The 14,172-nt window shown below is 33.6% G+C and overlaps 1 protein-coding gene across 1 annotated transcript; it reads right to left on the reverse strand.

The window, feature by feature from the left end:
• Positions 1-12,285: 12,285 nt before the first annotated feature.
• Positions 12,286-13,961, reverse strand: LOC149539512 (Calcium-dependent lipid-binding (CaLB domain) family protein). The gene has a single exon (XM_089800741.1). The coding sequence runs from the start codon at positions 13,653-13,655 to the stop codon at positions 12,606-12,608; it is 1,050 nt and encodes a 349-aa protein (XP_089656867.1). The 5' UTR covers positions 13,656-13,961; the 3' UTR covers positions 12,286-12,605.
• Positions 13,962-14,172: the final 211 nt, after the last annotated feature.

The raw sequence follows: 14,172 nt of genomic DNA on the forward strand, positions 1-14,172 counted from the left end.
TAATAGAGGGAATGACACATTATAAGAAAGGGGAAATATTGTTGGAGAGAGGTAGCCTAACCTTGTAAAACTATAGAATAGTAATGGAATTCACACACACACACATAGAAAAAGTTGTTAACTTTAGTATTTATACATGTGCTTATATAAAATTTGTGTTTGTTACTTTAAATATGTGCTTGTGTTGTCTTTAAAAGATTATTTCCATGAGACTGTATGTAGATTTTATCAGAATGCATTCAAATGAAATGTAGATTTCATATAAGGAAAATAAAAGTTGACTTTATTACAATAGCTAAAAAATCAATATTTTTCTATAGAACTGAATGCAGATGCATGTGTTATTGTGTAAATGGAAGTTAGATATTGATCTTGTAGATTCATTTCCTTGTATATATAATTGGGTACGATTTTGAATTCTTATATATATCTACATCAAGATGATGCATTCACTAAGTGGGGAAGGATGTCATAACCCATTTCTCCTCTACCGAATAAAGTGGATATTGTTGTGCCACATAAGCCTAATTATTATTCAATAATATTAATAATATCCTTTTTTTGGTGGGGGGGGGGGGGGGGGGGGGGGACAGTTACCATTCAAGTTGTGGAGGAAATCAATCAGCAAGAAAAAGGGGAATTGGGAAGAAATGACCAATTACCAGTCTTTTAAGGGGGACGGAGAAAATAAAAGCAAGAAAGCTAAAAACTACTTCTTGGTTGAAGGAAGTCACGTGAGGGTTTTCAAAAAAATAAATATCAAGGGACGACGTGAAGGAGGAAGAGAACACAACATTGTGAACTACAAGCGGATTGAAAAGAAGATTGGGAAGTGAGTTGGAAATCATCGAACTTCCAAGTTTTTATTATTATTTGTGTCTCCCATTACCATGTTATCATTTCAGAGCTTGAATAATGTATATAGTACTTTGTACTTTGTGTTGTCTATTCCAAATAATGCACTTTCTGCCCTGCATTGGTAAAGAAACCATTAAATATCATGCTATGTTTTACTTGCTTGTGGGTTACGACTGTGCTAAGATGAGTGATCTTGATATTTTCAATTCGAGTAATTTTATTGCTTTCTATGATAATTTTTGTTCAAACACCTAGTAACCCCTTTTAGCGGCTGAATGTTGATGAAATCTTGGAAGGGAGTTCATTTCTTGACCAACTCCTCAAGGCATATTATGGAGGGCAGCTGCCATCTATGGAAGTGGTTTTACCCTTTCCATTCATAACTAAGAATTGGGTGTAGCCGATAACCAATCTAATCTCCTATATCTATGTCATTTTTCCTATGAATAATTTCTTTGGTTGGGATATGTTAGATGTTAAACATGATTAAATATTAAACTACCATAGGGATGCTATTATAAAGCACTGTCCATCGGGTGGGAGAAGCGGTTGCTACCACTAATCCTACAACAAGTTAACTATTTCTCCAAAGTGACTGGGTAAATGTCTTATTCCTTATCTTATAGGTAAGACTTGAAATCTTTTGAAAATGTGAAAACTCTACATTGGACAAGATAGTCAATCCATGCGGGCTCAGTAACGAATTCTCTGCAATTTTTTTGATGGCCTCACTCATATTGGTGCAAAACCATTAATATTGAAGTTATCCAATGAATCAGATTACTATAAATAATAGAGGAAATTATTTGTTGATTCACTGCCTAAACAGATTTTTTATCATAATTGACAGATTGCAACTTCCAAGCAAACTATAGAATACTAATTAATTAGAAAGATTGAAGATGATTTTTTAAAATCTAATTAAATTGTTTCATTAGAGATGTTCTAGTGTATTGCTGACCTATGGGGTTGTTCATTATCCATTAAGGTTGTTTTCATATGTAGCATCGTTGTTATTATCATTTTGGGAAGTAGTGTTGTGATCTTATATTGTCGCATTCTATTTCCTACTTTCTTAGGGATTCTGGTAATTATCAGTGTTGTTGTTGTCATATATTTATTTCCAGCTATTGATTAAACTAGTTAAACATATACTCCTTGTTGATCAAGTGTGAGAATGGTTGAACCCACATGCTGAACATAGACTGTATTAGAACAAATAAACCATAGAATATGATGGAGCTTCAATTTCATTATTGTCTGATGAACATTTTTAAATAAACTTAATACAGCAGGGTTAGGAGATTGTAATACAAAATTGATACCACGAAATAAACATGGAGAGTACATTAAACCAGTGCTTCCATTTGTGGCTCTTTTGGGCCTTAGCAAAATATGTGTAAGCTATTGGTTTTGAGATTTGGAATATTTTATGAATGCTATAACAATTACCTTAACCAGGGACCAGATGAGTAAAAGGTTGACCCTAATAGATAAGGATCAAACTTCTTTGTACTACTTATAAGCTGTGAGTAAATATGTACTCTAAAAATTTGGGAACTATTTTGAAACACTTAGATTCTAAGACCTATTAAATGTTAGTTAACATCCTTAGTACAATTAGTTTTATGTAATACTATAAAGAAGCTTAAGGATGCGAGAGCAAGATGTATTATATTGAAGAATGAAAGCAAGCATCTTCGTAATAAAAACTAAAGATTCTCATTATTTAAATTTACACCTTGTGTATTTAATTTTTATGAGAGTAATTCAAAATATGATAACATACTTGGAATATTAATTGATGGGAAAAAAGTTTCATTTTTACCTATGGGATTAGCTTAATATATGTATTTATCACATATGTCAATAGAGATTTGATGGTACTAGTACTTGTATGCTCTTTTGGAAATTGGACTAATTTTCTTGCTAGAGATGAGCTAAGATGATGTGATTCATTTATGCATGTTAATGGACTTTATGGTTTATCCTTATATGTTGATGGATATATGTAACTCAATGTTGGATTAACCATGTTATATTTTTTTCTATAAATATTGAAACTGAGACTATGATACCGAAGTGATAACTAAGATTGTTGTCTTGTTGACGGATTAGTGTTCTTGACATTGTTTTGTGTAGCATGATTCCATTACTCCTCTAATTTTTACTTGTTTAGACTATCTCATTGCCAGGCTGGGTATCTTTCATATCAGGAAAGATTCTAGGGAAGCTCAACAGCTTCGTGGTAGGGTGGTAAAGCACTCCTACAATATTCTTGCCCTTGCTATTCTTAGACAGGTTTTGGAACTTCTATCAAAAGGTCAACATAAATGGTACATCTCGGTATTTTGGTAATGAAATTGTGGTTTCTTTTAGATTTGAGCATATATGTATATGTATCATTTTTGTTAAAGTTAATGCTAGTTAATCAACTAAATTTGAGTAGTCAATATTCAAATGACTTTGACTCTCACTGACTTTTCCACATTTTATGGAGATTGTTGATGTGGCATTGGTTATGCAAGGGTAGTCTTTATGAAATCTCTTCTACTCATCGCAATCTCAGAGACCTCTTTGTGGCCCTATGAGCAACTCTGTGGCCTCTGTATGTGTGGTACGTAGAAGGCCTAGATACTGTGCCATAGAGCTATTCTCCCTCTAGGCACGTGGGCAAGGAGCTGGCTAGAAGGGGACGACCACGATGTTGGCCATCATCTTGCATTCATACCAAACATCCTCAACCATCAATGCAAAAAGCAAGTTGGAATTGGGGTACACCTTCAATGTAATTACATGTAGGTTGAACTTCCATCAATGTGTATTCATGGACGAACTCTTATTGCTATTATAATGTGATTGGGAAAGACTATTTGGTGTGCTGGAGCAATTGAAGATTGTTCCAATGTTCTATACTCTTCCAGATAATATGGACTCAACTTGATTGTTTGTTCAACATGGCACCTAGTGATCTACACAAAACTCTTATGGACAATGAATCGAAGATGATTATTGTAGATAAATTACACTGCTTGAAGAATGGTCATGTAAAAGTCAATCATGTGATATGCTACACAGGTGCTTCAACAATGTGAAGAGTAGTAAACATAGGGGTCAACAAGTATGCATTAGCGTTCAAACTAGCTACAATTTAATAGCTTATACCTTTCTCACTTTTGTCAATTTTGGTAGAAGGTTAAGGATTTAACTATTTTTGCGTAAAATTGTGAGGTTAATTAACTTCTCCTAAGGGCCAAAACACACAAAAGGGAGTTATTAACCTAAAGAGGAGTTAATTATGTCTAAAAGCCTACAAATATGAGGCTATTTGTAATGTAGGGGGGGAGAATTTTCATGAAGGGGAAATGTTGGAGGAATTTCTAGTGAACATTAATCAACTTTTGATTTTGCATTATATGTAATGATTTTGAGCTTGCATATTCTCGGAGATAATAAAGAGAGCATCCGTTCATATGTCTAAATCTCCTCCTAAGTTATGGTCACTAATTTCTCATATGTTAAGTTGGTGTTTTTTTATACATTTATGTGGGTCATAAATATTCTATGAAATTGATGCAGTGAAATACATTCATGTCCTGCTATCTCAATGTAAATTAGGATGGTGTAACTTTTTGTATGTTACGGTCTCATATCCATTCTTTGGCATCTATGCATGTTGTGCTAAATATCTCCTTTGTAATCATTATTCATCCTGAAATCTCATTTGGTGCTCGTATGTCTATCAGTGAGGTTTCTCTTGTTTACATTTTATGTTTTCTCCTTTATGTACTTTTTGATTAAAAGTAAACTTGAAATACAAATACATCCATCATACGAGTTAGCTTCCCTTCTCAAACATAGAGGAAGATTGCAAGTCAATATTAATAGGTTGCAATCTTTCCAATTGTTAGCATAGTCGTCACTATTCACAGAGCGAACAAGGCTAGCTTCAAAAATAATTTCATAGTGACAAATCTTTTTATTAACATATCCAAAATAATCCAATCCTTAAGAGTAGAGTAGCATATCTATCAAATTATAACCATCCCCACCATTTCAATTATAGATAATTGAGGAATTTGAACCATGATGACATTGTGTATACCAACCTGGAAAGGGTGATAATCGTTGGTTCTAAGAAATGTGAATGTCAAGAAGAAGTGAGAGAGCTTTGTTTACATGGTCAAGCTAGTTAAACATGCTAAGAGGTATGATGAAATAATGGAATCTATGAAGAAATTAGCGAAGTTGGATGTGGAGTTAAAAACAAGGGGAGATGAATCAACTATTTCAAAATGATAGAAGTGGAGATCAACCCAAGGCAAATAATCTTGCTAGACAAGATGAAGAGATGTGAGCATGCATACATAAAAACTAATGTAACTACTTGATCCAGACACTTGTGATTTCCATTAATGTATTTTGTAGAATCTATAAATGAGAAATATAGCCAAAATAATCCAACTTGTACAACCAAACATCAAGAGAAACTTAGAGGAGTTACATGGGAAAGAAGGTAAGGATTCCACATTAATAACTTGCAGAGGCAGAGCATCATCAATGGCCTTGTTCACAAGAAAATCAACAATATAAGTATTTATTTCAAGATAACAATATTTGAACTCATTTTGAGATAATGCACAAAGCTAAAAAATAATCTTGTCCAAATAATATTGCAAGTTCCAACAATTAGATTATCTATTATCAATTGCACGATAAATGACCATGGAGTCCCCGTCAATCAGAAGTTTTTTGTTATTTAATGCAAGGGAAAATAAATACCTAAACTCAAAGCCTCCATTTCAACAATGTTATTAGATTCAAGAGGAATATTTTTACAAACAACTTTAATGATTGAGCTAAAAAAACTAGTGATAAAACCAACTCCTGACAACAAGGATTGCCCGTAGAAGCACCATCAAAATTTAACTTATAAGAAAAGGAAGAGACCAGATAACATTAGACCTAGATTCATTGTTATTCTCTTATTCCCTACACCCTTGAGAATGAATAGATTTTAAAAGAGGCCAGGTCTTCTGAATAAGGCTATCCCAATGTGTAAATCTCTTAAGATAGATTATTCAATCTTACAAATGACATCAAATAATGGCGATCTACTTTTTCCTAACATTCCTAATATTTCTCTAGAGCCAAATATACCAAATAATTATGGAAGGACTTATCTCCTAGATAGAAGTAAGAAATGAGGTCCTATATGAAAATGACCAGCCCTTAAAAATGTCAAAAGGTTAGCTCCCATTATAAATGACCAACCCAACTTGAAAAATAACTAGTACCAACAACTCATTGAGAAGGGGCAATGTAAAAATAATTAAACTAAAGATTCCTTAAGGAAGCCATATAAAGTACAAGAAAACACAATTGTGATCCTAATCAATCTAACCTGATCCTAGTAAAGACTCTATCCTAGATGCCAACAACACAAATATACTAGCCTTGGGAAGGCATGCAACACCCCAAAGTAATCTAAAGGACCACAAGTCAACATGATCTATTACAATGCTAAACTCATAACTAGATTTAACTATATACTTCCCAAAGTGTTATTGGGTTCAAATGAATTCATCTTCTTGAAGGGATAAAATAACCATTCTTCAATTATGAGTGCAAACACGAATATCCCCCACATCCTTTAGGCGATCCTCCAAAGGAGACAAATTTTGAATTTCAAAGAAAGGAATGAATCCATTCCTAAAATCATCCCAAAAGCAACCTTTGGGGCCATCATGAACAAGCCAAGAGAGGGAGTGAAGAGTGTTAGAATTTTGCTAGATGAGATAAAATTCCAAACCTTAGAATCCTTAGGAAAGGAGGCAGTAGCAAAGAGTCTTCCCCTTGCAAGGGAATCTAAGTACTTAAAATACATAAGTTTGGTTCATTTCAATTTTGGATTATGATACAATCTCTAGAATAACTTAGCACCCAAAGCTTTGTTCTAAACGACCAAATCATAAATTTCACTCCCCCATATTCTTTAAGATGATAAACCTATCCCAAGACAAAAGGGAATTCCAAGATTGCAACTTATGAATTGATTTCTTTGGCATATCCAACATTGACATAAGACAGATGGGAATCACATTCAAAATTGATTTAATTGTCATGATTTTACCAAGGAGGGTTAGTCGTTAATGTTTCTAGGATAAGATCTTATTAAAGAAAGTAGATATAACCTTCTCCCAAAAAAATTGTTTTTCAAACGCTCTAAAGAAAGGAGTACACAAATGTTTACAAGGGAAGGAGCTCAAAGACAAATCCCAAAAGCAAATCAACCACTATTGTACCAGAGAAGCAATATTTAGCAAGAATATTTTGGATTTTTGGGGATTCGCCAATTATCTACTATATTTTGTTTGATGGCCCAAGATTTATCATAAATTGTTAGATTTGTTCATGTATTAATTTATTTTACTTTTTTATATCATCAATATAATATAAGAGTACAATCTAATGATTAATCCCTTAATTATTAACACATCAAATTATACAAAAAATAATAATATAAACCAACTTATTTATATATATATATATTTTTTAATTAAGAAGATCAACTTAAATAATTAAAATTTTGTAATTGGATGTTTAAAATGAAATCTTAAAATACATTAAACTAAACCGTTTGAATGAAATTAAAGAAATATGCATATAATAGTTCATTAGTGAAAAATAGATCATTCAATATATTTTCTCATTTATTTTATGTTAATATTTTAAATTATTTATATAGGCATGAAATAATATAATTTTATGTTTAGTACACTTGTATACTTTATCCTACTATTTATATTTCTATGTATAGGTAAAAAAAAGTATCTAATAGACTTTCTTGTCTAATTTTGATAATTACTCAATAAAATTGATAATCTTCCACTTCTAAATTAACACTAAGGAAAAATAAATAAGTGAGATAGAGATGGGTCAAGAGCATAGTGTGATTTGAATCCTTCCAAGGCCCTATAATGTATGTAGTAAACTAAATCTTCATGATAACAAACACAATTTGAAACACACACACACACACACACACACACACACACACACAAGGCAGTCATCTTATATAAACTTGCACTTTTTTCTCCTATCGGCTTACCCCTTCATATGATACCTTGAATTATACGAACAAGTCTAGGCATAAAGTGTTATTCTTTATAACAATAAACATAACCATTACACATTCATTACAGTCTTCATGCAATATAAACTTGATAATCTTGAAAGTTGAAATATCCAACAAAATAAAATTTTATTCAATATGACTAGATATGTAATGCATATTATTTTTTACACTCCAAACTAAGATATGCAATAGTGGAATAAATAAGTCTTTAGGGCTATGAAATTATACAAATAATTTTATTGATAGTGTGGAACAATATATGCATCACACTCAAATGTCAAATACCTTTAGGAGCAATTCACAATAGTTATCACACTAATAACCATATTTTGCCAAGAAGGTGACACTCAAACTCAAATTGTCTTTTGTCAAATGTTGTGAAATATGTGCAATGTTGAATCAACTGAACGAGATTGGGAATTAGTAATACAATGCACAAACAAAACACTATGTGTTTCTAAAAAAATGCATTTGACTAGCACAAAAAGTCTAGTAGGGCTACACAACAAAAAAATGTTTAAATTACTCGATCTTCCTAATGCACTTAGTACTGTAGTAAAAAGACACATGCAACCAAATGTTAATAGAAATGTCGACTTAGTTCCAAAAGAACTCTTGCTATGTAGAGGCCAACAAACCTCTAGAATCAAATGGGTCTTGTAAATGTATCTCTTGGGGAGGTGGTAGATTTTCTGTACACACCTAGTTGTAAACGCCTAGAACTACCTCTATATGTGGTTGTCTAATTTGATAATTAGATTGGCCCACCTTGGGACCAAGATGACCCAAAAAAAATTCCTATTACACCTATATCCTTGGGTAACCATAGATAAATACCACCATACATTTCATGGACATTCACCATACATAAATCTTAAGGATTGACGCATTAGAAAACAAAAATTGATATTGGTAAAACAAAACAACAACATTTGACTTTCACAACTGTATCAAGAGTTAAATCACTAAATAACCTTCATATAGAATCACCTTCTCCTTTGTTCAGCATTCAAGAATGCAAAATAATCCATATACAATTATTGAGAAAAAGGAAGAGTCCCAACTGCAACAACTCTCACTATAGTACAAAAAGGTACAAAATATCACATTTTCCCTTTTGTACACCAAAATTTATATTTTCTAGCTAATAGGATATTTTTTCATTTTTTATTATTTGGCACACTTTTCTACCATTTCTCTATTGTATACTGTATGCCTTAATATGTCACTTTGTGTGTTTAGTTCATCACTTTTTTATTGGCTACATTTATGCAATTTAATATCTTCTTTCCCTAATAAATACAGATGTTATGACAAGTATGGTGAGAAGATGCCCCTTGTAATGATGCAAATTGTGTTTTTTGAAAAACAGTTGTAAAATAAGTCTTTACCTAGGGTAATATTGGCTCAATGGTCATTTCATCCAAACTTATATTACTTGAAAGTGGCCCTTGGTCGCACTTTTGATTTTTTGGTTCTACGGAAAAAAATTACATGCAATTGAAATCCATTTCTTCTTCCAAAAATAAGCTACTCAAAGCCTTGTAATACATTCTATTAAACTTACAAACAAAAATGTGTGTAAATGCCTCTCCTATTTTGCTTCCAAAATAGTTTACTTTGAGGGCAAAACACATACCAAGTTAACTATCTTCGTTTTATGTTTTCCTCTTCTAAATTTCTTTTTGCTTTATAGTATTTATATATATGAATTTAAGATCAAATTATGTATGTGAGCCAGTTGTTTATTACATATTGATTTCAATTTCAATTTCAATAACATGAACACATTATTTAAAAGGAAAAATGAATTTAGACGGAATCCAAGATTAAAAAATAATCAAAGAAATACTTAATCTAAAAGAAGACCACCACTATATAACAATCAATTGAAAGGTTTAAAATACAACAATTATGACATGGACAACTTCAAGAGGAATAAGTAAGGGAGTTTTAATATGTCAATGCATTCAACATGATCACAATTGGTAAGGAACAATCCTATTGGGAATCAAGTGCAATGGGTGCACTTTTTGTGTATAGGAGACTTTTATTAGGGAGTGCTCAAGCATGCAAGGAAAAATTAGACAAAATAAACCTTAAATCAAAAACTAAAGACAAAACTTAAAATCTCTTTGAATAGATCAAAGAAGAGAGGTGCATTTTCCTTTGTGAGTTGACATAAACAACGAAATATTAAAATAAAATAATAATGATTTTCCTTAATATAGATCAAGAATAGAATTATGCTTCCTCCTCTAAGTTGATAATATAAATTAAACATTGATAATAATAATAATAAGACATCCCTTTTCGTTGAAGAAAGAAATACTTTATCATGTTAAGAAACAAACATATAATCTAATTCCCATAATAGAGGACAAATTCTTTTTATTGAATTGGTAAATAGAATTACAAGTTTGTCCTCTTTATTAATGAAATGGACATTAACACTAAAGTTGTACCATGCAAGAATTCTTAATCTTATAAACTAATTAAGAATTATGAATTATGAGTCTCTCACCTGACAACTTGTAAATATTGACTCATCTTAGATTTTTTATTTTTATTTTAATATACAAAGGCTACATATCTAACAAGAGTTAGAGAAGAGTTCATCTTTCTAATGATAGATTTTACTTGTCAAAAATCACACCCTTTGTTGAAAAAATAATATCTTCTATATCGACTAACTGAACTTGTATAATATCAACTCCAATTTAAAACAATTCTTTTTATTAAACTAATAAATTATATTACACATTATCTCTTTTATAAATGAAAGATGCATATTTTTATTTCTTTAATTAATGAAACAAGTGTTAACACTTAAATTGTACATTGTAGAACTCTTACTATTAAAAGGCTAATTGTAATGGGCACCCAGGAATGTCCAAAAACTGAACCAAGGCTGAAATTATATTGATATTGAGAATGTTGTAATCAATTACAAAGAGATGTATTCCAAAGGCCAAACCCTAAGGGAATGACGTCTAGAATGTTACAACAGAGAATGAACGTCCTCTATTGCCAAAAAAGAGTGTGATTCACACATCCAAGCTCTTATCAAATGCAAGTCATAATCATCCGATACAAAAATCCCATGCTAAACAATGAGACTCTCACCCCTATTTATCCTATTCCTTCACCCTTCTAGAAAGAACTAAAACATTAATTAATTGCAAGTGCTAGAAGCTTCACCACTGTAATGGGCACCCAGGAATGTCCAAAAGTTGAACCAAGGCTGAAATTATATTGATGCTGAGAATGTTGTAATCAATTACAAAGAGATGTATTCCAAAGGCCAAACCCTAAAGGAATGATGTCTAGAATGTTACAACAGAGAATGAACGTCCTCTATTGCCAAAAAAGAGTGCGATTCACAAATCCAAACTCTTATCAAATGCAAGTCATAATCATCCGATACAATAATCCCATGCTAAACAATGAGACTCACCCCTATTTATCATATTCCTTCACCCTTCTAGAAAGAACTAAAACATTAATTAATTGCAAGTGCTAGAAGCTTCCCCCTTCCAATAATTAATGCACTCTCTAGAAACTCCTCTTGCAATGATTAATTGTGCTTCTAGAAGCTTCCACCTTTCCAATAATTAATACACACTCTAGAAGCATCTCCTTTGTAATACAATAATTAATTAAATGACGAGAGGCTTCCGTCCTTCCAATAATTAATACATACCCTAGAAGCTACTCCCTTGTAATTAATAATTAAATTAATTAAATACAAAGTCACCTTTAAATTGAATGACTTTATAAGAAATTAATTTAATTTCTTTTTATCCTCCACTTAGACTTTGGAGAACGTGAGAGCTAAAAGATTGGATCATTACACTAATTAAGAGTGACGAGAGTCTGTCGTCCACAATTAATAAATCAAATCTTATCTTAGATTTTTCATGTTGACATATCCAAAGAATTTAGCAAGAGGAAGCAATCCCTTCAGTGGCATTTTTGACAAAACATATATTTTAACTCCAGAACAATTGTTTTTCTTAATCAGTCAATAGAATTATACATCTTCCTTTCTTTATCAATTGGCACAAGCATATTTCTGCTCCTTCATTAAGAAAACAAACACTAACGAAGCAAACATATATTTTGTGAAAAATAAAATAAAATTGTTGAACCAATAAATAAAATTACATATTTTCCCTTCTTTATTAATGAAAGAAAATACATTTTTTCTCCTTTAATATATACATTTTACACCACATTCAATTAAAATAGCAAATTCCTCCCAAACAAACGAAAGACCACCGAAAAAATTTAAGCACACCTAAGACTTCAACCCTTAAATAGACATGAGTTCCTGAAGATATTCAAAACTTACATTTCTGTTCAGAACTGGCATTCCCATTTGAGAACAGAGAATCCCCACAAATACTCAGACTCACTATGAGAGTGTGAATTCAAGGCACTATTGATCACATTATCGAATCCATCCAGCCCAAAAAACCAGATAAAAACTTAAACCCTTACCCAGACAACAATTCCAGAAAAACTTGAAAACTTACATTTTCATTTCAGATGAAATCAACAACTTACATTTTCATTTCGGACGAAATTAACGACTTACAGTTTCGTTTCAGAACAAAGAATCGCCATAGACACTCACATGCCCACCATGAAACTGCTGATTCAAGGCATCGTTAATCCCATTCTCCAACCCATCCAGTCCAAAAAGCATTCCACCAGCAAGCCCACCCGCCATAGTCCCAGCTGCCAAGCCCAATCCAGGCCGTTGGGGTCCTGCGCCATAATTAGGCCTTCCATTAGGCAAACCAAAGTAATTGTTCCCACCCAATCCTGGTTCCGGCGGGGGATAATGACTGTAACCGTAAGGCCCGCCTCCGTAAGGCCGAGGCCCGTAAGGAGCCGGAGGCGCCTCCCAATAAGGCGGCGGACGAGGCGGCGGGGGCCGAAAACTAGGGTTAGGATTAGGGTTTGGGCGTTCGGCTTCAGGAGGCGCCCCCAATTTGGGAGGATAACTGTAGGGATAATTCGGCGGGGGAAAATCCTCAGGCCGCCCAGACGGAGCCTTGGAAATCGGCAATGTAGCGGGATATGCCGTCACAGGCTCTTCCTTTTCTTCATCCTCTTCCTCTTCTTCCTCAGATTTACCGCTGTAACTGGAACGCCTGGCAGCAGGGGATCCAGCATCTTCAGATTTACCGCTGTAATTGGAATACCTGGCAGCAGGGGATCCGGCATGCGACTGGAACTTATGACCTACCCTCACGCAAACATCGACAATCCCCCGGGGCTTTCCCGAGGGCGATCTTAACTGGAAGCTGGCGGTCTCCGCGCTGTGGCCGCCGGCCTTGTCCGCCATGGCCACGAACTCCTTGAGGAGGACCGTGGCCATGCATTCGAGCTTGGAGAAGTGGAAGATTGGCTCGCGGCTGTGGACTTCGACTGTGAGCTTGGAGTCTGAGAAGTCTGCATCGGCGTCGACAATGGAGGAGAAATTGAGGTTCCAGATAGGGTGCGTGTCGTTGAGCTTGTCGATCTTGCTGCAGTACTTGTGCTCTGGGTCGATCCAGGCCGCGCACAGGGTCTGCAGCTTCCACAGAGGGTTTGAGCGCTTCAGGCCCCGCGCTGAGAGCACTGTCACCTCGATCGATCGCTTGGACATCTCGAACCCGCGACCTCCTGCGTCACAAATTTGGTTAAGGTGTTACATCCATAGCGTTGGATTCGATTCTGTAGTGGACGGCACAAAAAGGTGGTCGAATAAACAGTAGGGGCATAGTATGCCTACTACTCCTAGTGCTCTTTTGCTGTGAATGTAAATTTTTAGTTTTGGTTTTCTTTTCTTCTCAAAGAGTTCTAGATTCTTTGGTTGCTTGCTTTAGTTTGGTTCTAGGTGGGTCACATCGTGGATCAGAATTCTGGTTTGCTTAAGGTGTGTGGTGCTACAATATTTGTGTTCTAGATCATTATGCTACATTTTATTCAAAGTACCTATATAAATATCAATTTTTCATTTTATTTTTATTTTGTGATTTTTGTTGTGTTGCATTTTTTTATTTTTTTCTTTTAAATTTTTTTTTTTTTTTTTTTTTTTTGATGTTGTGATTTGTGTTGTGTTGTGTTTTATTTTTTATTGGATAGTTTTAGATTTTTGGATTAGTTTTTCTTCTTAGTTCTTG

The sequence above is a fragment of the Cupressus sempervirens genome, chromosome 9 (genome assembly GCF_028749045.1).
Source record: "Cupressus sempervirens isolate cs-2001-9-10 chromosome 9, ASM2874904v1, whole genome shotgun sequence".
Taxonomy (NCBI): domain Eukaryota; kingdom Viridiplantae; phylum Streptophyta; class Pinopsida; order Cupressales; family Cupressaceae; genus Cupressus; species Cupressus sempervirens.

Coding starts and splice junctions, on each gene's coding strand:
- LOC149539512 (XM_089800741.1), bottom strand. CDS start 13,655: ATGTCCAAGCGATCGATCGAGGTGACAGTGCTCTCAGCGCGGGGCCTG.